The sequence below is a fragment of the Culex pipiens genome, chromosome 3, assembly GCF_016801865.2.
Source record: "Culex pipiens pallens isolate TS chromosome 3, TS_CPP_V2, whole genome shotgun sequence".
NCBI lineage: Eukaryota > Metazoa > Arthropoda > Insecta > Diptera > Culicidae > Culex > Culex pipiens.
In genome coordinates this window covers 67,926,261-67,951,604 of record NC_068939.1, presented here as the reverse complement: position 1 = coordinate 67,951,604, position 25,344 = coordinate 67,926,261, and the positions used below count along the sequence as shown (strand labels likewise).

Below are 25,344 nucleotides of genomic sequence, written 5' to 3'. Positions count from 1 at the left end.
TGCAATAAAATCAATTAAAAATATGATTGAATTTGGACAGTTATTAAAAATCTAGAGTTTTTTTTTTTTGAATAGGTCCTATAAACATATAAAAGACAATAGTTTATAGGTCCTTTAAAAAAAACTCTAGAAATGTTCTTGAACGTTGAATAGGTAAAAAAGAAAATTATGATTCAAATACTGTTAATTATTTGTAAAGGTAAAAAAGCAGAATTTATAAACCATGCCTGCATCAATCTATGAATAACCGATCTCATTTTTTTTTGCTATTATTTCTTTGAAAATATGCATTGAAAAAACAAACTACACTATTACTTGATTTTGCTGATTGTGAATACGATTTATATCTGCTGCTTGATAGAAAGTTTTGATTTCAATTAGATTATACGGTTTCGAGTTATTTATCGCAAAAAGGAGAATTTTGAAAAATGGTTCAATGTCATTTTTTCAATTTAATTGTAGCTTCACCGTTCTTTTGTGCATTGTTTTTAGCTGTTTTGAAATAATGCTTTAATTTAGCTAAAAATTGATGATTTGATCTGAATTCAATGAATTTAATTTTGAAAATTTGCAGAAAGACCCGAAGTGATTCATAGAATTTAACCTTATGATAAACAGTTCGACATTTTTTCTGTTATAAGCTAACTTTTTAGACCAACAAAAGTTATTATTTGAAACACAACTTTATTTATAGTTTAGGTTTCAAAAAAGAAATTCAGGTTTTTATTACTTTTTATTCAACAAATTTTAAAGTTTTACATATCCTTTAGGAAAATAAGATAACGCTTATTAACTTCCCAAGTACTGCTAAATATTGTAGGTATTAATATTAAATTGTGATTTCACATTATTTGACTGCCGTTCTACGCATAATTGTGTACAAAAAAGTGCAACTGAGAAAAACGCGATTGAAATTTTTTGACCGTTTTTTTGTTTCTTCGCATAATTGTCCCTATTCACTCCATAAGTCCCTAATCATCCCAGTTATTAGTTTAACACTTTTATTCGTAATCCTCTTGCTCTACAATAGGTAAACAAGACACAATACTTCGTAAAACTGATCATTTCGTGAAAGAAAATACTTGGTGAGACTATTATGCGTAGAAGTACAACGATGGGACAAACAGACTTAGTGATGTTTTTAATGTTGTTGTTGTTTATTTTATTAACGTGACTTTGACCTAGAGAGATGATTTCAATGAGTTTCCGAACAAAGTACTAGATTTTATGTGTTTTTCGAAAAGTAAACGTCAAACTAAACCTAAAAATGACAAAAAGTCAGAAGCGACTAAAAATGACATAGGAAAATTATGCGTAGAGCGGCAGTTGATTAAATTTATTTTTTTATAATTTATTTTCTCTATTAAAAGAAGACTTGTTCAGAGAGCCAAATTCCATACTAATTCCTAAAGCAGTCCGCGGGCCGCAGTTTAGTGACCACTGTTCTAAGTTAATTTGCTCCTGTAAATTATTATTCCACTGCAATTCCCCACAAAAGCCCTTTACGAGTGCTATCAGCTCCTCGTCAAAGCTTTCAATCAATATTGATTCTAATCACAATCTCTGTCTCTCGCGTTCAACAATACCACCAACAACTTCCTTCGCCAGTATTCATTCGCGTCTCAAGTGTTGTTCGAAAACTTTTCTGCTGATGACTTGGTTTCGGAACGCGTGGATATTTTGGCGTAACCCCACAAATACTAGCTCGCGAATTTGCGTCCTATTCTATACGTTGATATTGGAAGAATCGCGACCCAAAACAGTGTGTAGATTTCAAGTCGGTTTATATATAGACGCACTGTTTAACTCAGACCGATAGTCAGTTTGTTGAGGTAGACCGAAGTGGACGGTTTGTGATAAGTTATTGGCGTTTTTTGGAATAATTTATTTACGACAATGGAAGTGATATTTACAATCAACGGGAAACTGTTTAAAGGTGTGTAAAATGTCTCAATTTACTAGCTTATAATTTTATACTTAAAAAAATACAATTCGCAGTTAATCCCCATCAAGTCCCAATTGAGACCTCTTTGGGATCATTCATTCGCAAGAATGCTCAATTAAGTGGAACCAAATTGGTCTGCCGCGAAGGCGGTTGTGGAGCCTGTATCGTAAACGTAAACAGTGAACATCCGGTCACGAAGGAGCTTCAAAGCTGGGCAGTTAATTCAGTAAGAATTTTCTTTAAATCACAAACCTTTGTTTCGAATTCGTAAACATTTGTTTCCAACAGTGCCTTCTCCCGGTGTTCTCCTGCCACGGGCTGGACATCGTAACGGTCGAAGGAATCGGCAACAAAACCAAGGGCTTCCACGCGGTCCAGCAACGACTCGCGCACTTTAACGGAACCCAGTGCGGGTACTGCTCACCCGGTATGGTCATGAACATGTACAGCTTGCTCGAGTCCAAGGGCGGTCAAGTCACCATGCAGGAGGTCGAGAACGCCTTCGGAGGAAACCTCTGTCGGTGCACCGGGTATCGACCGATTCTGGACGCGTTCAAATCGCTGGCAGTCGATGCCGAACCTTGTCTCAAGGTGGCATGTCAAGATATTGAGGAGCTGCCGAAAATTTGTCAAAACACCGGCAAACCATGTCAAGGTCGGTGTGGTCCACTGGCCAAGAAAGGGCTGCATCTGGTGTTTGAAAATCAACGCGAATGGCACAAGGTGTACAACGTGCAGGATGTGTTTGCAATTTTGGAGAAGATTGGATCGCGGCCGTACATGCTGGTCGCTGGCAACACTGCACACGGTAAGTATCACATCTCTTGATTGTGTTCACAATCTATTTGTGTGAAAAATAAAAGCAGTTGACTGATAAACGACGCAATACTGGGAGATAAAATGGGTTTAGACGAGGTTTGGTTATCGCATAATAAGTTGATTTCAAATCGACTTTATACCCGTGCTTTTTGTTTTATTATTATTATTATTTTTAAGACATTATAACTCTTTCAAAAAATATTTTTCTTTTTTTTTCCTGGGTTTCACGAAAATTTAAAAAAAAATACATATTTTTGTCTGGACATTTGGAATCAAATTAAGAATGGATCAGTTAAATACTAAGTAATCGAGAGGATTTTCAAAGAATATTTTTTATTTGGCTTATATCAGCATAATTTTGGCTTATAAGGGAAATTGCTGGAATTTAGTTCGAAATTTTAAAATTTACGATAAATTTAAGCTTTACTACCACATTTAAGTTTTTATACTTAATAGAAATTTTTTAAGTTGATGTTAGTCAACGCTTCAGTATCATCAAGGTTTGATTGATTTGGGATCCCTGATTAAGCTCCAATCGATAGAATTGAAGTTTAGTGGATTTCCTGCAAAAGAACAATGTTTTATATGTTGGATATAAATGATATAAAAATCGAAGAAACCAAGCTTTGCGCTTTGCTTCTTAACACTGTATCATTTCATTTGTACCCGAAATTTACAACTTTATTCTTTCACTGGAAATTCAATAAAATTCAATTCTGTTGTTTGTTTAAACTTCAAAACTTCCGAGTTACGATTATTTTATAATATTTTTCAATTGCCATTAACTAACCAAACAAAGTAATTTAAAACAAAATATTTTCCTCTCTATTCCAGGTGTCTACCGTCGCTCCGACAGCCTGGAGGTTTTCATCGATATCAGCTCCATCGAGGAGCTCAAGTACCACTCCCTCGGGAGCAGCTCGCTGACGGTTGGGGCAAGCGCCACGTTGACACAGCTGCTGCAAATATTGACGGAAGCGGCTGTAAAGAGCACTGATTTCCGCTACTGCACCGAGCTCGCCAAACACGTCGACTTTATCGCAAACGTCCCGGTTCGGAACGCGGGTACGATTGCGGGAAATCTTTGGATGAAAAATCAGCACAACGGGTTTCCGTCGGATTTGTTCCTGATTTTGGCTGCGGTGGGGGCTAAGTTGACGATTGGTTTGTTGTTTGTTTTGTGGAAAATTTGTTTAATTTTATAATTTAATATTAATTTCAGCTGAAGCTGGTGGCAAGCTGAACACCGTGCTAGTTGAAGATTTTCCCAAATTGAATCTAAACAAGAAAGTTATTCTGAACGTTGTTCTTCCTCCTCTGAATGCTAATAAGTTTGAGTTTAGATCATTCAAAGTGATGCCACGTGCTCAGAGCGTCCACGCGTACGTTAACGCTGCATTTCTGTTCGAATTCAACGCGGACAAATCTTTAGTGACATCGGCATCGCTTTGCTTTGGAGGAATCAACTCAACGTTTATTCATGCCTCCAACACGGAGAACTTCGTGCGTGGTAAAAATATCTTTTCTGACGAAGTTCTACAAAACGCCTTCACGATCCTCTCATCAGAGATTGCTCCAGAAGAGAAACCTGGAGACTCCTCCGTTGAATATCGCAAGCTTTTAACAACTACCCTGCTATACCGCGCCATCTTGGACATTGCCTCCAAACATCAGATCCCGATAACCTCAAAATACCAATCCGCAGCCCAAGGTCTGCACCGTCCACTAACCACCAGCAAGCAGGAGTTCCAAACCATCCAGAAAAACTGGCCCATGAACAAGGACGTCCCCAAGGTGGAGGGTCTCGCCCAAACAGTCGGTGAAGCCAAGTACATTGAAGATCTCCCAAACGTTCCGAACGAGCTGTACGGTGCGCTGGTCCTCGCTACGCGTCCCAGATGCAAGATCCTCAGCATTGACCCGGAACAGGCGATGAATCTGGACGGCGTGCATGGTTTTTACAGCGCCAAAGACATCCCCGGACGAAACGACTTTATGCCAACGGAGTTGGACAACGCCGAAGTCGAGGAGATCTTCTGCAGCGGTGAGGTGCTGTACTACGGGCAACCGATTGGGGTGATCCTGGCGGAAACGTTTGAGCTTGCCCATCGGGCTGCGAAATTGGTGCAGGTTAGCTACGGTGAACCCGATGGGGAACCTGTTTTGGCGACGTTGAAGCGCGTGCTGGACGCTGGAGCTCAGGATCGGATCCACGATCAACCGTACGATCAAGAGGGGGAGGAATACGGTAAGGTTGAGGGCCAGTACAGGAAGATCGAGGGTCGTTTTGAACTGCCCGGGCAGTTCCACTTTTCGATGGAGTCCCAGATGTGCATCTGCGTACCGACGGAAGACGGCATGGACGTGTACAGCTCGACTCAGTGGGTGGACATTTGTCAAATTGCCGTTGCGCAAGCGTTGAACGTACCGGAGAATAGCTTGAACTTTTACGTCAAACGGTTGGGAGGGGCGTTCGGTTCGAAGATCTCGCGAGCTTCGCAATTTGCTTGTGCCTGTGCCATAGCCGCACACTTTAGTCAGCGACCTGTTCGGTTGATCCCGTCGCTGGAGACTAACATGGAGGCGGTTGGTAAGCGTGCCTCGTGCATCAGCAACTACCAAGTTGAAGTGGATGGGGACGGTAGGATCTGTAAGCTGTTGAACAACTACTTGGAGGACTACGGGTGCAGCTTGAACGAACCCATCGAGTGGGTTACGGCGCAGTTCTACAAGAATTGCTACGATGCAAGCCGGTGGAAGCTGGTTGGGAAGGCAGCTGTTACCAACTCTGCCAGCAATACCTGGTGTCGTGGTCCGGGAACCAACGAAGGGATCACCATGGCCGAGAATATCATGGAACACATTGCTCACGCTTTGGGGAAAGATCCACTGGAGGTGAGGTTGGCAAACATGAGTGAAAGCCACAAAATACGAGAACTGCTTCCGGAGTTTGTCCGGGATGTCCAATACGAGCAGCGCAAGCAGGAGATTGAGAGATTCAACGAAGCGAATCGCTGGAAGAAGCGCGGCATCGCGATCGTTCCCATGGAATATCCGCAGGTGTTCTTCGGTCAAATGCACGCCCTAGTTTCGATCTACCACATCGATGGAACGGTCTCGATCACTACAGCCGGAATCGACATGGGACAAGGCGTCAACACCAAGGTAACCCAAGTGGCGGCTCACATCTTGGGCATCCCAATGAGCAAAATCAGTATTAAAACGATGAGCAGTCTAACCTCACCGAACGCTAGCGTTTCCGGCGGTAGCATGACCAGCGAAGCAGCTAGCTTCGCGGTCAAGAATGCTTGCGAGATTCTGCTGAACCGCATCAAACCGGTGCGGGACGAGTTCCCGGAAGAGTCCTGGGAGCAGATAACGCAACGCTGTCACAAGCTTACGATCGACCTGTGCGCCATGTACCAGTACAAAGCAGGGGACATCCAGAACTACCAAGTCTACGGACTCAGCTGTGCCGAAGTTGAGGTGGATGTTCTGACCGGAAACGTGCTTGTGCGTCGAGTTGACATTCTGGAAGACACTGGGGAGAGCATCAACCCGGCGATCGACGTCGGACAGATTGAGGGAGCGTTCGTGATGGGGATCGGGCTGTACTTCACTGAAAACTTGATCTACAGTGACGACAACGGACAGCTTCTGACGAATCGAACGTGGAACTACCACCTTCCGGGAGCGAAGGATATTCCGGTGGATTTCCGGGTTAAGCTGCTGCACAATACTTTCAACGAGACCTTTGTGCTACGTTCGAAGACCACCGGAGAACCGGCGCTGAACATGACGGTATCGCTGCTGTTTGCGCTGAGACACGCGCTGAACTCTGCCCGCAAGGATGCTGGACTTTCGGATGAATGGTACACAATAGGTAAGAGAGATCGCATGAGTTATTACGAATAAATCTAACGTGTATTTTTATTTCAGTGACACCCTCAACCCCGGAACAAATCTGCCTTGCTGCAGGCAGCAAAATTGAACACTTGAAACTACAATAAATTTGTATTTGTAACACACTTATGATCGCTAATAAAGTTTATCTTTGCTGTACAGTGAATCCCAAAACTGCATTCGTTCCTGCTCCGGATACTCAATAAACTGCAAACCGTCGTTGTTGATGTTGAGACACTTGAACGGTCCCGTTGGCGTCGCAATCGATTCCCATTCGTTGATCAGCTCTCCGTTGGGATTTCCATTGTTGCTCGCGAACGTTGAGAACAGGCCGACCTGTAAGCATTCAATTACTCTACATAAAAGAAAGAAAACCAAGAAGTCCTCCTTACCATATTCATCATCGCGCGATGCTCGAAGGTATCCTTCGCCGGTGGATCGTTGAACACGTTTTTAAAGATGTACGACAGGTCGTCGGCATGGGCCGTTCCGCGCACGTTCTTGTCGCAGAACACGATCCGGTAGTGGTTGTAGGTGTCCGAATCCACGGAGAAGCGGTACAGAAAGGTCTTCGATGGTTTCTTCGAGTTGAGTCTAGACAGGATCGTACGGTGCAGTCCGTGCAGGAATAGCTTGTCGGTCATCAGCTGTGTAGAACTACGCTTGTAGCAGATATTGAAACGCGTAATGATCATCTTACCGTAAGGTAACCCTCTCGATTCTCAAACGACGGTTCCGTTTCACCGTAGTAGAACTTTTTCATCTGCTTGCCCACATGCTTGCATCTTTGAGAAGTCCTGACCAAGTCCAGCTCCAGCGGAACCAGGTACTCAAAGTCCTTCAAGTTACTCATGATCGCGGGATTCTCCTTGATCCCGTTGAGACAGAACAGACCCTCCTCCGAGTTTCCACCAATTAAGATGTCAATTTCGTTACTCCAAGCTTCACGACACATCTCCACTGGATCCTTTGGAATCATGCAATTTTTCGTAACGTATGGCTCGATAACTGGTCCAAATGAGAATAGGATGCGATTTTCGATCTCCTACAAATGAAATTCACTAAGTATCTACTATTGAAGCTAACAAGTTGTTTTTTCTTACATTCTCATTCAGCAAAACCTCCTGCTCGCGAACAATGCTCTCCGGATCTGCCTTCACGAGCACCTCCAGAGCGGCCCGCTCGCCACCTTGCCCATTCCAGCCTAGAGCTTTGGCCAGCCGTTCGCTAAACTTTCTTCGTGGAACCACGGACCAATTGTTCAGCACGCAGCCGGACATTACGATCGCGCGCTGAAACAATCCCCGCGACAGGTCCGACACCATGTGGTAGTGCACGGAACAACCACCGGCACTCTCTCCAAACAGCGTAATGTTCTTCGGGTCACCCCCAAAGTTGGCGATGTTGTCCACCACCCAGCGAAGCGCGAGGTTCTGGTCCTTCAGTCCGGCATTTCCCGGAAGTCCCAGCACGGGAGAATCGAACGAGATGAACCCTGAAGGATAGTTGAGCATTCTTCAAGGTTGTCTACCAAGGAATCAAAAATCATACCAAGTGCGCCTATTCTGTAGTTGAACGAAACGAACACCACATCCTTCTGTATCAGATAGTCCGGTCCGTACATCTCCACTCCACTAGATCCTCTCATGAAGGCTCCACCGTGGATGTACAACATCACTGGCAGTAACTGCTTGCTATTGAGCTACAATTTTAATCATATATACAATAACCACGACAACAGCACCACCAACAGTTCAAAGGTCTACTCAACTTACGTTCTTCGTGAACACATTCATGTGCAAGCTATCTTCACTTCCAATGATTTTGTTCAGCAGCTTACTGTACTGATATCCACCCGGGCCTTGGACGGTACAGTCCAACGGTTCCGTCCACGGTTTCGGCGGTTGAGCATCCTAAAAAAATCAACCTTACAACAAATTCCACAATCAATACCCCAAAACCCTACCTTAAATCTCAGCTCTCCAACGGGAGGCTGCACGTACGGAATGCGCTGGAAGCTGTAGTAATCAACCCCCGTTGCGGCCAACTTACGAACCCCCCTAACTGGACCGTACTGGGTCGGCACAACCGGATGTTCGACGTCCATAGTACCGAAAGATGTTTAACAATCAGGTGTTGCCTCACGAATGACTTCGATAGGGGGCTTTTAATGGCACGATGGTATGGCAATCATGCATAGATAACATCGTGTTCCCACACCAGAAGCCCCCCTCCTAATCATAGCAAGTCGTTTTTTTTTTATTTGTTATCTTTGCGACGCAATGATGGATCACCTGTGCTGGTACTCTGGTCGTATACGAGTACGCGGTATCAACTGAGTTTGGCTCTGGTGACGCGCGCGAGTTGGGTTATCTGTGATATTCTCTGAAAAGTCGTGTATTTATGATTGCTTGACTGCCCATATTTGAAAATTTTAGGCCAAATCATGTTTAGAGCAAAACGCGTTTTAGTATTTTTCTATATTTGAAAATAATGGCCTTAAAATTTGAAATAATTTTTACAGCCATTTTAAATTGTTATTTCTGACTTTTTCTAAGAGACCCAATAAAATCTTTCCAATTCCAGCATTTCAAATATAATGCGACAAAAATCTCATCTGACCGTTTCCAACCGTTTGTCACTTCCACACCGATCGCTACTGAATACTCTCTGTTTGCTCTCCCTCTCACTCCAATCGGGTAGTACAGCGAGTGGTTCAGAGAGCCGATTGTGCGTTGTCGCTCAAAGCTGAGTCGAAGTAGTTTGCGATCGGCTTTGTTTTGCTGATTTATTAAACTGCTTGCAATCAATGTTTTCAAAAATGTTTTGCAATTTTGTTGATTTAAAAGCAATTTCCACCCTGCCAAATACAAATTTACGGCACACTGTGGTAATGCAGGCCAAAAGAGCGCCGAACTGGTATGTTAAAAGGTTCTCTCCTCTCTGAACGTATTCGTGTGTGACTCGGGTCGACGGACGGAGTAGGCAAAGAAATTCACGAAGTTTTTGTGTCGCTGAGTGAAGCGATTGAGCAAGCCGCTGGCAGCCTTAGATTCGTGTTCGCTCGCGAATGTTTACGAGCTCCAGTCGGCAAAGATTCGCTCGGCGATGAGTGAGTGATTTCTGATCTATGAACCGACAATCGGGACCCTTGTTTCAAATAATATGCATTTCAAAATAATGATGGATCTTGCTTCATATTAATCTTCTCATTGAAAAGTGCCGGCGACAAAATTGGGCGAAAAGTTCACCGCCCGGAGATCGCGAGTTGGCGCGAGCGAATGAACACCGCGAAAAAAGATTCGGGGGTGCATTGGGGTTAAATGATCATTTCGTCATTCGGTTTAATTAAAAAATAATTATTTTTTCGTAAATATCGCTACTTTAGTGCGATGTAATTAATTTTTACAGTAAATTAGGCATTGTTACATCAAATTTGACCTTTCAAACGAACTAGAATGGCCAAATTTTAAAACATCAATGTTTGCCAATTTGACCGTTTTACCCCCAATTCCCCTTGTAGAACAAAAGAAAAGTTCATCCGCGGTCTGTCAGCAGCGCGCTGTTTTGTTTGCTGGATCAACATTTGGAAATGTCGAACGTTGAAGGAAATCGCTCAAAAAATGGAAATTAACCGATTTCAAATGTTATGGCCGCAAATGAATGGTAAGGGTGGCTAATTTTTGATTCCGATCTGTAAAACTAGTTCTGGCGAGGGTTCTGGGCACTGCGGCAATCGATTTTACCGGCGGGTTGCTTCCGGTTGCATTTGATTTGAGGAGAAGGTTTTTCAATCCACCAGTGGCTTATTCGGGGGCAACAGTTTCGGTAATCCGGAACTTCCGGTAAGTTTTATATTTGCAGTGTTTAGCATGAAAAACAAACTTAGACCAATCATTCAAGTGTGCGCTCTTTTTGAGGAGGGGGCGCAAACCGAAGAAGAACGCAACTCGGGGGAGAGTTATTTCGGGGTTTGCGCGCCAATCGAAGGAGCGTTATTGCAGGGTTTTGGCGTATAATGGGATTTTCTTTTTTAATTTTATTTACAATTAAACGAAACATTTATATAAGGGGTCATCCACAAAACACTAATAATGGGCCATCCTCAAATCTGGGTATCCAAGAACTCCCGGATGTCATGGCCTAGATAGCTACCTGATCAACGGAGGTCTCGACGGAGGTCTATAGAGCTATCTACGTGCGTATGTATTGCGTGTACGTACACGAAAAAAAGTGAGGTTAAATTTTGTCCGGCCAGCAAAATCAAATGGTGCGCTAGTGTGCGTACGTGAAACGTCATAAAGCTCTATATGGGTGAATTAACCATCGGTATATACACTCAACCCCCGATGGTTGGTCACTTTTTCGTTTGACACTTTTTTAGATTGTACCCCGTTGGTTGGTTAAAGTCAAACTAAAAAGTGACGAACTGTCACTTTTTACACGGCGCTCACGCACACTATCAAAACACACGTTTGGTAGTGTGCGTGAACTCCGTGTAAAAGGGGTGTCAAACTAAAAAGTGACCCCGTTCGTCTGACAACAGTTGGTGTCAAACCATCGGGGTTTGAGTAGCTTCAGTGAACAACGATGGACACACTGGGGTACGTTGGATTGTTATAAGTCTTCTAAGAACTCCTTGAAGTTATGACCTGGATATCAACCAGATCAACGGAGGTCTATATGGGTGAATTAACCATCGGTATAGCTTCAGGTTGCTTCAGTGAACCACAATGGATACTAGCCCGGGTCAAAAAAATTAAAAATGCTCAAATCAAAAAGTATATGAGATTGCCCGAAAGAGTACTCAAAATGGGGCCTCCAGCCCAAATTTCAGCCCATTTGGTTGAAAATTGGCTTGCCTTGAGCAGGAACAAGTTTAAATGGGAATTAACCCGTAAAACTTGAGCAATTGGGTACATTGCTCTGTACAAGTCTGTCGTTAAAATTTGACGACTTTTGTATACCATGGGGTCCAAGGGGATGGTCTGAGGAACAATTCCTCTGAAGGGTGCAAGATGATTCGAGGCCTCTAATCTTGCCTAGAAGCAGATTCATTCCGGCGTCGCCGAAATTCTCATGGTCCCAGCAAAATGTACAGGGATAAATCAAAGCACACTAAGAAGGCTGCCTCGATCAGGGGACGCCACATGTCAATCAGCCACCGCGTGGCAGGAGGGTATCTGGAAATTGAAGTTTAAAATGATATTTGACGTTTATAAAGCGTTTTTGCACAAATATCTGGCTAAATAAAATGTTATAACATTGACAGAATCACTTTTAAAGCCAAATTTGGAGAAATCCTCCTGCCACGTGGTGGCTGATTGACATGTGGCGTCCTCTGATCGAGGCAGCCTTCTCAGTGTGCTTTGATTTATCCCTGTACATTTTGCTGGGACCATGAGAATTTCGGCGACGCCGGAATGAATCTGCTTCTAGGCAAAATTAGAGACCTCGGATCATCTTGCACCCTTCAGAGGAATTGTTCCTCAGACCATCCTCTTGGACCCCATGGTATGCAAAAGTCGTTAAATTTCAACGACAGACTTGTACAGAGCAATGTACCCAATTGCTCAAGTTTTACGGGTTAATTCCCATTTAAACTTGTTCCTGCTCAAGGCAAGCCAATTTTCAACCAAATGGGCTGAAATTTGGGCTGGAGGCCCCATTTTGAGTACTCTTTCGGGCAATCTCATATACTTTTTGATTTGAGCATTTTTAATTTTTTTGACCCGGGCTAGTATCCATTGTGGTTCACTGAAGCAACCTGAAGCTATACCGATGGTTAATTCACCCATATAGACCTCCGTTGATCTGGTTGATATCCAGGTCATAACTTCAAGGAGTTCTTAGAAGACTTATAACAATCCAACGTACCCCAGTGTGTCCATCGTTGTTCACTGAAGCTACTCAAACCCCGATGGTTTGACACCAACTGTTGTCAGACGAACGGGGTCACTTTTTAGTTTGACACCCCTTTTACACGGAGTTCACGCACACTACCAAACGTGTGTTTTGATAGTGTGCGTGAGCGCCGTGTAAAAAGTGACAGTTCGTCACTTTTTAGTTTGACTTTAACCAACCAACGGGGTACAATCTAAAAAAGTGTCAAACGAAAAAGTGACCAACCATCGGGGGTTGAGTGTATATACCGATGGTTAATTCACCCATATAGAGCTTTATGACGTTTCACGTACGCACACTAGCGCACCATTTGATTTTGCTGGCCGGACAAAATTTAACCTCACTTTTTTTCGTGTACGTACACGCAATACATACGCACGTAGATAGCTCTATAGACCTCCGTCGAGACCTCCGTTGATCAGGTAGCTATCTAGGCCATGACATCCGGGAGTTCTTGGATACCCAGATTTGAGGATGGCCCATTATTAGTGTTTTGTGGATGACCCCTTATATAAATGTTTCGTTTAATTGTAAATAAAATTAAAAAAGAAAATCCCATTATACGCCAAAACCCTGCAATAACGCTCCTTCGATTGGCGCGCAAACCCCGAAATAACGCTCCCCCGAGTTGCGTTCTTCTTCGGTTTGCGCCCCCTCCTCAAAAAGAGCGCACACTTGAATGATTGGTCTAAGTTTGTTTTTCATGCTAAACACTGCAAATATAAAACTTACCGGAAGTTCCGGATTACCGAAACTGTTGCCCCCGAATAAGCCACTGGTGGATTGAAAAACCTTCTCCTCAAATCAAATGCAACCGGAAGCAACCCGCCGGTAAAATCGATTGCCGCAGTGCCCAGAACCCTCGCCAGAACTAGTTTTACAGATCGGAATCAAAAATTAGCCACCCTTACCATTCATTTGCGGCCATAACATTTGAAATCGGTTAATTTCCATTTTTTGAGCGATTTCCTTCAACGTTCGACATTTCCAAATGTTGATCCAGCAAACAAAACAGCGCGCTGCTGACAGACCGCGGATGAACTTTTCTTTTGTTCTACAAGGGGAATTGGGGGTAAAACGGTCAAATTGGCAAACATTGATGTTTTAAAATTTGGCCATTCTAGTTCGTTTAAAAGGTCAAATTTGATGTAACAATGCCTAATTTACTGTAAAAATTAATTACATCGCACTAAAGTAGCGATATTTACGAAAAAATAATTATTTTTTAATTAAACCGAATGACGAAATGATCATTTAACCCCAATGCACCCCCGAATCTTTTTTCGCGGTGTTCATTCGCTCGCGCCAACTCGCGATCTCCGGGCGGTGAACTTTTCGCCCAATTTTGTCGCCGGCACTTTTCAATGAGAAGATTAATAGACGTTGGTGATTTCGAAACTAGTTTCGAAAGAAGTTATGTTTGTTTTTCTTAAATATAATGACGGAGTATCAATAAAAGCAACGTTTTTCATCGTTTGTTATCATTGTTTTATATTAAAATGGAAATTGAAAAATTATGATCAACATTCAAATGCGTTTTTCTGAAAACGCACGGTTTTTACATGATGCTTTTTGAAATGTTGGCGTCGATATGATGTTTTTTAAAAATAATTTTGTATATTTTATTATGTAAGTAATGGATTTGATTGTTTTTCTTAAAGAAAAATTGGAAATAAAATTTTAAAATAGCTGTATTTCGAAAACTTTTGCAACAAAACTTCTGAAACTCGGCCCAGATTTACTTGACAGTCATATAAGGCAAAATGCATGTTCTTTAAAATGCTAAAATTGTATAGATTATATTGGGTTTATTATTAAAAATTGAATATAACATCTTAAAATGGCTGTAACTCAAAAACTACATCAGCGAATGTTTTCATTTTTTTGCTTAGAGGTGTAAGGAATCAATAGAAACCAAAATCGACGATTGCCTATTTTTTCATAATAATGGTATTTTGAGCACCGTGATTCTTTAAACCAGGGGTGATCAAACTTATGTTTTTGAATGAAACACCCTTATAACTATAGAACAACTATATTTAACTTCAAAACATTCAATACAATCCCTGAGACCCGAAACTGGACCGAATGGAACAAATTCGGACAACATTATTTCAGCCAAAGCCGAGAAAATCATGTGCCGTCAACTTGGGTGAATCGGGACTGCAGAATGAATAGAGACAGCATTTTGTTGTTGTTTCATTGTCTATTTTGGTTTTCCTGTGAATGTTCTATCAAAATTTGAACAAAAACTGTAATTTTACATGATACAAATTTCAAATTTCTGGCAAATCCGGTAACTGTATGTTGTCGAATTTGAAAACAGTGAAATGTTTCCATGTTTCCAAAATCGACAACATTTTTTCCGATTTTGAACAACAATTTTGTTGAATTTGAAAACATTTACATTTAAATCGAAAAAATGTTTGACTATTTGGAAAACATTGCAATGTTTACAAATTCGACAACATAGATTCACCGGATTTGCTTACAGGATTTCTATCCGTGTACTCGCAATGCTCGCTAACTCGAACGTATTCGAATTAATATTCAAATATTCAACCGTCAAAACCAGATGTCAAACTTGACGTTGACGTTTCAACACAATTTTTCGACAATTTTCGAACACGTGGTTTCCAGCTTTTAACAGCTGTCAGTCGTTCTAATTAGCGAATTGGGATTCACTCATTCGAATGCAGTTTAATTCGAATAAGCGAATTAGCTCTGTACCTGATTCACAGAATAAAATTTAAAAATATTCTAACCCCAATTAGTTTTTTTTATCTTTCATTCTTTGACCATTTGATTTGTTTTTTAGTTATCGACCCAATTGAATGCTGAAACTGTAACTTTGTAACGTTATTCGAAAGTAAATGTCCAAACGACAAGTTAAACATTAAATATATTTAGCAGAGATTTTTCTACACCACATTCGCAACTTATCCGTTCACACATCCATCGCCGGTTAGCTGATACTGAATAAACGTTATAAATAAAAGCCGGCTCAAAACCACTACTTGCAAGCTTGTCACATATGAAGATGTTTTCGGCACAAATTTGAATTTCATGATTATTTTTTGTATCAAAATTAAACAAGAGGAAAATTCTTAATTAAGGTTTTTGGAGAATTACTTCAAATCTCTTGAAATTCAAAAAGTCGTTTAATTTGAGTTTCGAGTCTGTGCTGAAAAATCTGTATTTGAAGCAAGTCGTACTACCACCAACATCGCAATTTTCAGCTCCACAAATCATCAGTACAGAGTGGGCAGCGCACCGAGCTGGTTGGTGCAAGTCAATTTCAGCTGAGCAAAACGAAAAAAAAAAACTTCGAAGAGTCACACCCAGCTGATAGCGAAAATTTAAGCAACAAAAAAACTCCAATCTACGTAGGATGAGTTTGGAAAGCTTAACCGTTCAGACCAAATACGGCCCGGTCCGGGGCAAACGGAACGTATCGTTGCTGGGACAGGAGTACGTCAGCTTTCAGGGAATTCCGTACGCCCGGGCACCGGAAGGGGAGCTGCGGTTTAAGGTGAGAGTGGTAAATTGTTTCAAGTGCTGTTCAAATTTTATGGATGTGCAAGTGCATTTTTGTTCAAATAAAGAGCAACGAGTGCTGCTGATTAGCGCTGTATCTAAGAGTGTGACCTCCGCGGGTTGATACTTCACCGCAATGACATGACATATTTGTTGATAAAAATAAAATGTAATAAATATTTTGTACTTGGACACGTACAAACCAGTCATGGTCTAGGCTGGAAATAAATTGAAGAGTGACAAAGTCAAACATAAATTTGGCAGTGACTTCCATTTTGATAAAAGATAAGACCATAAACTTAATCCAAAATTGTTTGTTGGACAATTGATAATGAAGTCTGTGCAAGTAGAAGTTATTGAAACATTAGACTGTTTAAAATTTAATTTAATCTATGATTTAATCTTTATTTTGTTCAATAATCTAAATTTTTGTAAAACAAAAAAATCTTCAGAAAACCTATCAACTGCATGCTATAACATTTTCAAATGACTTCGAAATAACCAAGGGAATGATGAAACGAGAGGAATCACAAATCCGCATAAATAATTTCAAGATTGTTCAGGTGTAAACCGAAAATGTGATAAAAAAAAAGTGGAGGAATAAGGCTTTTAACTGCTTATTTAATTGTCCGTGTACAGGACGCCGCACTGTTTAATCATTTTCCAACGTACATTTAATTTTGCAGCCCAAAACCAGTTATTGAAATGGAAAAATAAAATTCTTTTTCAAATTTTCTTTTCTTGATTTGTGTGCACCTACGTCGAAGACCAAGATTGTTTACTTTTTGCTCTTTGGTCTGACAGTCTTGGTCTGACAGAATTGGGTCCTAAAATGAAGCTTAGATTGCTGACATTATTGTTTACAGCGGTAAAGCAAATTTTTCTGAGTACAATGACCCTTTGTACGACCACAAAGAGTTTAAAATGGATTTTCAAATCAATTTTGAAAAATTAACCTCGCGGTCCTTCTTGACAGAAAAGTTCATACTTGACAGCTCGTTCCAAGGGGACCATAGTTGATCCATCGAAAAAATGTTGTCTTGTCAAAAAAAAATTTTGCATTCAAATGAAAAAAAGTGATCAGAAATGGTTTTTAATCGTGCTTTAGTACCCAATTGGTCTGACAGCTTTATCATGGATTTTGGTCTGGTCTAGGCGAGGGATAGGACACAGCACCTTCCTGGAAATAACATTAAATTTGTCAATCAAATTTAGTAGTTTTGACATTTTGAAAATGCTAAAAAAATGATCAAACTTGCAAAACCATTTTTTTTTTTCATAAATCCTCAGCAATTTTGCGAACAAATTATTAATAAAAAGAAACGTTCAAATATCACACCTCACTGTGTAAAATATTTTAACCAGCACTGTATTTCCCGGTGACTTGAACGCAAAACAAGCAACGAACAAAACTGGAAATTTAAAAACATAACTTTAAAACATTTCAGGCACCAGTTCCACCGCAAAAGTGGACCGAAACGTTGGACTGCACGCAGCAATGCGAGCCCTGCTATCACTTCGACCGGCGCCTCCAGAAGATCGTCGGCTGCGAGGACAGTCTGAAGATCAACGTGTTTGCGAAGGAGGTGAGTTGGTTTCAAAGAATCAATTTCAACTCTGAATTCACGATTTCTCCAGATCAACCCTTCAACCCCTCTTCCGGTGATGCTGTACATCTACGGCGGGGGCTTCACGGAAGGAACCAGCGGAACCGAACTGTACGGGCCGGATTTCCTGGTTCAGAAGGATATCGTGTTGGTGTCGTTCAATTACCGTATTGGGGCGTTAGGTTTTCTGTGTTGTCAATCGGAGCAGGATGGCGTACCCGGTAATGCCGGACTCAAAGATCAGAACTTGGCCATTCGTTGGGTTCTGGAGAACATTGCCGCCTTTGGAGGAGACCCGAAGCGCGTGACCCTGGCCGGCCATAGCGCAGGTGCCGCTTCGGTTCAGTATCATCTGATTTCGGATGCGTCCAAGGACTTGTTTCAGCGGGCTATCGTAATGTCTGGGAGTACGTATTCCAGTTGGTCTTTGACCAGGCAACGCAACTGGGTTGAGAAGTTGGCGAAGGCCATCGGTTGGGATGGACAGGGTGGTGAGTCCGGAGCGTTGAGATTCTTGAGAGCTGCCAAACCGGAGGACATTGTTGCTCACCAGGAGAAGCTTCTGACGGACCAGGACATGCAGGATGATATCTTTACTCCGTTTGGACCTACCGTTGAACCGTACCTGACGGAACAGTGCATAATACCGAAGGCACCGTTCGAGATGGCTCGAACAGCTTGGGGTGACAAGATTGATATCATGATCGGTGGTACTTCTGAAGAAGGACTGCTACTGCTGCAAAAGATCAAGTTGCATCCGGAACTACTGTCCCATCCTCATCTATTCCTGGGAAATGTTCCTCCAAATTTGAAGATCAGCATGGAAAAACGAATCGAGTTTGCTGCCAAGCTGAAACAACGTTACTACCCCGACAGCATTCCTTCAATGGAGAACAACCTGGGATACGTTCATGTAAGTCCAAACCTAACCTCAATCACCACATCAACTTATCAACCCTCCACAAAAATTCCAGATGATGTCCGACCGGGTCTTCTGGCACGGCCTGCACCGCACCATCCTTGCCCGCGCCGCTCGATCGCGCGCCCGCACCTTCGTGTACCGGATCTGTCTGGATTCGGAGTTTTACAACCACTACCGCATCATGATGATCGACCCGAAGCTGCGCGGCACGGCCCATGCCGACGAGCTGTCCTATCTGTTTTCCAACTTTACCCAGCAGGTCCCCGGCAAGGAAACGTTCGAGTACCGCGGTCTGCAAACGCTGGTCGATGTGTTCAGCGCGTTCGTCATCAACGGGGATCCAAACTGTGGCATGACGGCGAAGGGTGGTGTGGTCTTTGAGCCGAACGCGCAGACGAAGCCCACGTTCAAGTGTCTGAACATTGCCAACGACGGGGTGGCGTTCGTTGACTATCCGGATGCGGACCGGTTGGACATGTGGGACGCAATGTACGTGAATGATGAGCTGTTTTGAGGAGAAAGTTTTTAAAATATCCTATTGAGATTTTGCAATGCCTTATTTAATCTGTTGTTTTATTTTAATTATGTATTGTTGAATAAATTTATACTATATAACAAAAGTTTTATTCTTGGAGTCATTCCGCTAACTTTTTTGTTTGTGTTCAACATATTGAAGATCTGACAACCCTATCAAAGGTTATAAGCTACCTAAGTAACATTTTTAAACCAACTAGCAACCACCTAGTTTTATTAAAGGTTTTATGGTAGTATTTTGATTGCTTAACCCTCTAACGCCCATGGTTACTCCAGAGCACCACTAATTTTTGTCTTCAAAATTAAGTTTCTCTGCAACCATGCATTTTTTTCAACCTAGGTCAACCTGCGTTAGTTTATATAGATTATTGGCTTATAACCATAAAAATATTATCCATTTTGGTCGATCCAGTAACGAGTAATGGTAAAAAACGTAAAAAATCTCGATTTGGCTCTGGGCGGGAAGGGGTTAATAGCTTTATTTCTGTATTCACCGCAACCAATAAGCAAAAGCTAATTAATAGGATCTCGGACATAAAACCTGGTAAAAATAAAAGCCAATTGGCTTTCAATAAGGTTTTATGAAAGTTTTAAGAGAGTCTTGAAAACCAAATGGCAATGCCATGCCAAACGGTTTTATTCCATGCTTCTTTAAAACCAAGGTTGTTGTTGCATAAGGCATGCAAAATGCGCACTTAAAACTTTAAACTCCTTAACGGTGCACAGCAACCAGAACTTTTGCACCCAGATTTTTGTTACAGACATTTTAGTATCTTCAAAACTACGGGTACTATCGAAATATTTTTTGATTCATCCCCTAAAATACTGTCCACAAAGTAATTTACAACAAAGTTTCACTAATTTTACAATCCCGTAGTTGCAGGATTGGGTCCGTAAGTTTGACAATTTTGGAATAAGAAGACAACAACTTCCTTTGTTGCTGTGCACCCTTAAAGTGCATTTAACGCAGCCAAATAGCAATGTTTAAACATGGCGCTTAACGTGTAGACCGCCATCTTTGTAGAAAAAATAGAAAAAGCATAAATTTGATCAAAATTTGATGAAAACACACATTTATGACGAATTTCTGTCATCGTTAGCATAGCCATAGAAGTTTTAAAATAATTTGACCTTTTTGAAAAAATGCAATTAAAAAAATTATTAAAAACTGTGATTGCAACAGAAATATTTCTGATTAAGGGAGTTGATTATTTTGGCTCTATCTCCCCCACATGTATCGATAAAACTTCAACCGCAGCTGAATTTGAGCCACGATTTGCGAGGAATGAGCTTAAAAAATATTTTTTGCAATTCCGTCGTGAAACTACTTACTTTTCCTGTCATTCTTGAACGACGAAATAGCCTACTTTTCTGTACCAAAAATAACAGAATCGAATAGCAACACTTTTCAAAATAAATGCTGAAAAGTTCTACTTTTCAGCACTGAAATGGGTGCTGAAAAGTTGAACTTTTCAGCACTTGTTTGGAAAAGTAACACTTTTCAACATCTTTTTGATTTAAACGATTTATTGACAAAATACATGAAAATTCGACTTAAAATTTCACTCAATGGGTGTTTTTTGGAATTGCAAAAAATGTTGTATGGACCTCCTTACAAAACTTGATTTTTTCAGCACTCTTCGTATTTATCCAACTCGGTAAACCTCGTTGGATAAATGTACGACTCGTGCTGAAAAAATCCTCTTTTTGCAACTTGTTGCATAAACTACTATTAATAACCTCCAATATCTATCTTTTCATCATCGCCATTTTTGACAACCATCTCCATCATATCATTTGGCACTTTTTTTGCCAGAATATAACGTGTTTGGCATAAGACTTTGAAGACCTATGAAGGTTTTATAAATCGGCTGTAACATCTTTTTGCAGAGGTCCTTTTGGGTTTTGAGTTCTGGGGATCTTGTTACGACTAAGTGGTTTTAATGCTGGTTTTGGCTGATTGGTTTTATAGTTGTAACAGCTATGATAAACCCTACAACTTTAATTGGGTCTTAAGTGTTATTTATACCATTTTGTGAGGCCGGATCTCAGATATTTGGATAATAAGGTTTTCCGGATGTAGAATACGACCTTTCCAACGAGCTCAAAAAATGTATTATCTGACAACCCTATCATAAGAAATGAGTAATGAAAATTTAAAGCTTTTGTTTAAAGTGTTTAGAGGGTATGATGCTATTTTGACTCAATGCTTTTAATATATGAATGTGATGAAGGCATCAACCACCTAAAGATGGTTAAGTAACGTTTTAACAGTAGAAATTGTAAAAAAAACATTACATCTTGGGTTAATGCAAAAATTCACACGACGTCGTGCCTTTCGATCAACGATGGTATAAAAAATAATTCTTCAAATACAAAACTCAGTGTAAAAAACTTTTCTACTCACACACACAATTTCGGTGATGTACCCTGCATTACCACTTCAATAATTTTTTATTAGTTTTTAGTTTTTAGTTTTTAGTTTTTAGTTTTTAGTTTTTAGTTTTTAGTTTTTAGTTTTTAGTTTTTAGTTTTTAGTTTTTAGTTTTTAGTTTTTAGTTTTTAGTTTTTAGTTTTTAGTTTTTAGTTTTTAGTTTTTAGTTTTTAGTTTTTAGTTTTTAGTTTTTAGTTTTTAGTTTTTAGTTTTTAGTTTTAGTTTTTAGTTTTTAGTTTTTAGTTTTTAGTTTTTAGTTTTTAGTTTTTAGTTTTTAGTTTTTAGTTTTTAGTTTTTAGTTTTTAGTTTTTAGTTTTTAGTTTTTAGTTTTTAGTTTTTAGTTTTTAGTTTTTAGTTTTTAGTTTTTAGTTTTTAGTTTTTAGTTTTTAGTTTTTAGTTTTTAGTTTTTAGTTTTTAGTTTTTAGTTTTTAGTTTTTAGTTTTTAGTTTTTAGTTTTTAGTTTTTAGTTTTTAGTTTTTAGTTTTTAGTTTTTAGTTTTTAGTTTTTAGTTTTTAGTTTTTAGTTTTTAGTTTTTAGTTTTTAGTTTTTAGTTTTTAGTTTTTAGTTTTTAGTTTTTAGTTTTTAGTTTTTAGTTTTTAGTTTTTAGTTTTTAGTTTTTAGTTTTTAGTTTTTAGTTTTTAGTTTTTAGTTTTTAGTTTTTAGTTTTTAGTTTTTAGTTTTTAGTTTTTAGTTTTTAGTTTTTAGTTTTTAGTTTTTAGTTTTTAGTTTTTAGTTTTTAGTTTTTAGTTTTTAGTTTTTAGTTTTTAGTTTTTAGTTTTTAGTTTTTAGTTTTTAGTTTTTAGTTTTTAGTTTTTAGTTTTTAGTTTTTAGTTTTAAACTACAACCCTGTAACTGTAAACCGAAATATCAATAAAATTCACCACAGGGGCAAACCGAGAAAAGTCAAAACAAAGCGATAACAAAAACATTGACTCATCTGATCAGAGAAATAAACTTTTGTACGATTTTTCCCAAAAACCAAATTATTATTTTTATGTTAATCTAATTAGGGAATCATTTGTCCCTAACAAAATTGTGATATAAATCAGAAACGGGCGCAAAATGGGCAACATTTTCGGAAAATCGTCGGCCAAGGCCAAAGTGAGCAGAGTGACGGAACAAGACAAAGCAGTTCTGGTAAAGACGCAAAACAAGTTAAAAAAATGCAATACTGAAAAATAAAATTTAAAAATTGCAGCAACTCAAACAACAAAGAGATAAACTGAAACAATATCAGAAGCGAATCGAACTGCAGCTTGAAAAAGATCGCGAAATGGCTAAGAAATGTTTATCAACGGGACGGAAAGAGTAAGTTTGAAACCCCATAAATATGTTTTTTGTTGATCTTTCAAATAACTTAACTTCACAGGCGCGCCAAAACCCTCCTCCGAAAGAAAAAGTACCAGGAGAAGCTCCTCTCCAACACGGACGCCCAGCTGGAAACGATCGAGAAGCTCGCTTCGGACATTGAGTTCGCCCAAGTCGAGGCGCAAGTCATCAGTGGCCTCCGGGTGGGCAACGAGGCGCTCAAAAAGGTCAACGAAATCCTGTCGATCGACGAGGTTGAGCAGATTCTGGACGAAACGCGCGAAAGCATCGAAAAGCAGCAGGAAATTGACGCCCTGCTCAACGGTGTTCTGTCCGAAGAAGACGAGGACGAGGTGCTGGCCGAACTAGACGCACTGGTCGCCGCGGAAGAAGGGCCGGAGAAGACGCCGGAAGATATCGGCGCAAGATTGCCGGACGTGCCCGAAGACGATCCTGTGGCGGCGGCTGCCGCAGAAAGGAAGCGGAAAGAGAAAAGTAAATGTTTTGTTAGATGTTGGAAAAGTGAAGAACTTTAACCTTTTTGTCTCTTGCAGGCGGCGAACGATCTGGGAAAAAGGTCGCTTTGGAGGCATCGTAACTATGATGGAAGGAAATGTGAGGTTTTCTTGGAAGTCGTCGTCAGTACTGGACAGCTATTTTACATTTTTAATCAGTTGTCAGATTTTTTGCCAGAAAGCATTGTGCGTTGGAATGATTTTGAGAGAGAAACATTTAGCTTTTTTTCTGAAGCAGATTGTCAGAAAAATATGCAAGAATGTATATTTTGCATCGTAAAGAATAAAATATTCTAATGTCTAAAATAAATAATGTACCTACAACTTATTTTGCCGAAGACACCGAATCGATTGAAAAAAAAAATGCTTAACGTGAAGACTTCCATCATTGTCATGATTTTTCGTTCAAAGATATAAATTTTGCGTCGCTTTCAATATTTTGACAAAATTCCTTCAACAAGTTGTTTTGAATAGTGCCCTACACATGCTGATTCCTTTTGGTAACGATTATCCCATTCCTTGTGAAGTTATGGAAATAGTCATTAATCAATGATTGCCAACTAGGACGTCAATGACTGTGCCACAAAATTATATAAATTTTGAAGCACATTTGATTTAGATCAAAAATTCTTTCAGTGGCTTCAAGAAGGCAACAACCGGCACACGCTGATTCCTTTTGGTGCTGAAATTCGTTAAATTGAATTTAATACAGAATATTTTATAGTGATGATCAATTTTCTTCGAAAATGATCAACGGCTTCACCTTAAGTGCATAAGGAAGTACTCATATATTTCCAGAATGTAAAACGAGAATGTAAAACGAGAATGTAAAACGAATTTCCAGACATGTAAAACGAGTGTATTGTGTAGAGTGTTGTTGTGTTATTGAGATTGTCGTGCTAGTGTGATTGTGTATAAGTGAATAAAAACAGCGAAAATAAAAGTTTAAAACTGCTGCTCAATTATTTCATTCAAAATTAATCATCAATAACAAAAAAAAACAAGAAGAAAATGCCCCACCCCCAACCTCCCCCGCTGTAAAAGTCATTAGAAAATCATATGATATTTGCATTCCAATCAGGCAGAGCTTGCGTGAATTTACTGCAACCGTAACGTGACATTCTTGTGATGTGGGGTATGACTGTATTGGTATATTTGAAAATGCATACAGCCTAGCCACTAGAGGTTCACGTAGATTTGGCATGAACATCCATATGGAAAACAACCACATATATTTTCATGCAACATTGTGCTGAACATTATTTTGAGTGATAACTAGAGGGTGACGATTCTCGAGATTTTCAATTTCCCGGGAATCGAGATTTGAGTTTGGCCATTTCCCGGGAATTCCCGGGACCCGGGAGTTTTTTCACTACTGCCAATAGTGGCAATAATTTATAAAGAAAAGTAATAAATTTGTTACTTTTTAATGAATTCAGTTACAATTAATTCATATTTATTCTATGAAACGTTAATTTAAGAATCCTCATTATTTTGAGGAGCTATATTTATCTTTTGATTTTTTTTTCTGAATCTGCAAATACAAGATCGTTTCTTGAGCTTTTCTGGGATTTAAAATGTTTACGAATCTTAATTCGCACTGAGTGATTTTTCAAAAGTTGCACAAACTTGTTATTAGATTTTTGTTAAGTAAAAATATAGCTAACTTATAATTTCCCAGTATCGGGATTTTTGCTATATGATAAATAACGACTCAAAACAACAATTCACAGTTAAGATTGGGTCATACAAATTTCAGCATTTTTGTATGACCTAATCTTACTCCTCAGACCCAATGTCACCCCTGATGACGTTACTTAGAAAAAAAACTATGCTCGAGAGAGGATATGGAAATTGAACTTATCTTAAAGAAGCTTTATCCTCCAACAAATAAAAATAATATAAAAAATTGATTT

General features: G+C 39.9%; 4 protein-coding genes across 4 annotated transcripts; 3 read left to right on the top strand and 1 right to left on the bottom strand.

Annotated features, from left to right (window-relative positions):
- The first annotated feature begins 1,776 nt into the window (after window positions 1-1,776).
- Window positions 1,777-6,833, top strand: LOC120424642 (aldehyde oxidase 1-like). The gene is made up of 6 exons (XM_039588811.2): window positions 1,777-1,936; window positions 1,999-2,171; window positions 2,234-2,753; window positions 3,599-3,928; window positions 3,987-6,647; window positions 6,704-6,833. The coding sequence occupies exons 1-6, from the start codon at window positions 1,897-1,899 to the stop codon at window positions 6,772-6,774; spliced, it is 3,795 nt and encodes a 1,264-aa protein (XP_039444745.1). The 5' UTR covers window positions 1,777-1,896; the 3' UTR covers window positions 6,775-6,833.
- Window positions 6,667-9,806, bottom strand: LOC120424643 (esterase B1-like). The gene is made up of 7 exons (XM_039588812.2): window positions 8,634-9,806; window positions 8,443-8,580; window positions 8,219-8,369; window positions 7,771-8,162; window positions 7,368-7,712; window positions 7,060-7,314; window positions 6,667-7,003 (listed from the first exon to the last, which is right to left on the bottom strand). Exons 1-7 carry the CDS (start codon window positions 8,772-8,774, stop codon window positions 6,803-6,805), a joined length of 1,623 nt encoding a protein of 540 aa, XP_039444746.1. The 5' UTR covers window positions 8,775-9,806; the 3' UTR covers window positions 6,667-6,802.
- Window positions 9,807-15,810: 6,004 nt separating this feature from the next.
- Window positions 15,811-19,257, top strand: LOC120424653 (esterase B1). The gene is made up of 4 exons (XM_039588826.2): window positions 15,811-16,103; window positions 17,557-17,694; window positions 17,747-18,628; window positions 18,690-19,257. The coding sequence occupies exons 1-4, from the start codon at window positions 15,963-15,965 to the stop codon at window positions 19,149-19,151; spliced, it is 1,623 nt and encodes a 540-aa protein (XP_039444760.1). The 5' UTR covers window positions 15,811-15,962; the 3' UTR covers window positions 19,152-19,257.
- A 3,351-nt stretch (window positions 19,258-22,608) lies between these two features.
- LOC120424649 (charged multivesicular body protein 6-like) lies at window positions 22,609-23,756 on the top strand. Its single transcript, XM_039588820.2, has 4 exons — window positions 22,609-22,742; window positions 22,804-22,913; window positions 22,975-23,408; window positions 23,468-23,756. The coding sequence occupies exons 1-4, from the start codon at window positions 22,668-22,670 to the stop codon at window positions 23,509-23,511; spliced, it is 663 nt and encodes a 220-aa protein (XP_039444754.1). The 5' UTR covers window positions 22,609-22,667; the 3' UTR covers window positions 23,512-23,756.
- Window positions 23,757-25,344: the final 1,588 nt, after the last annotated feature.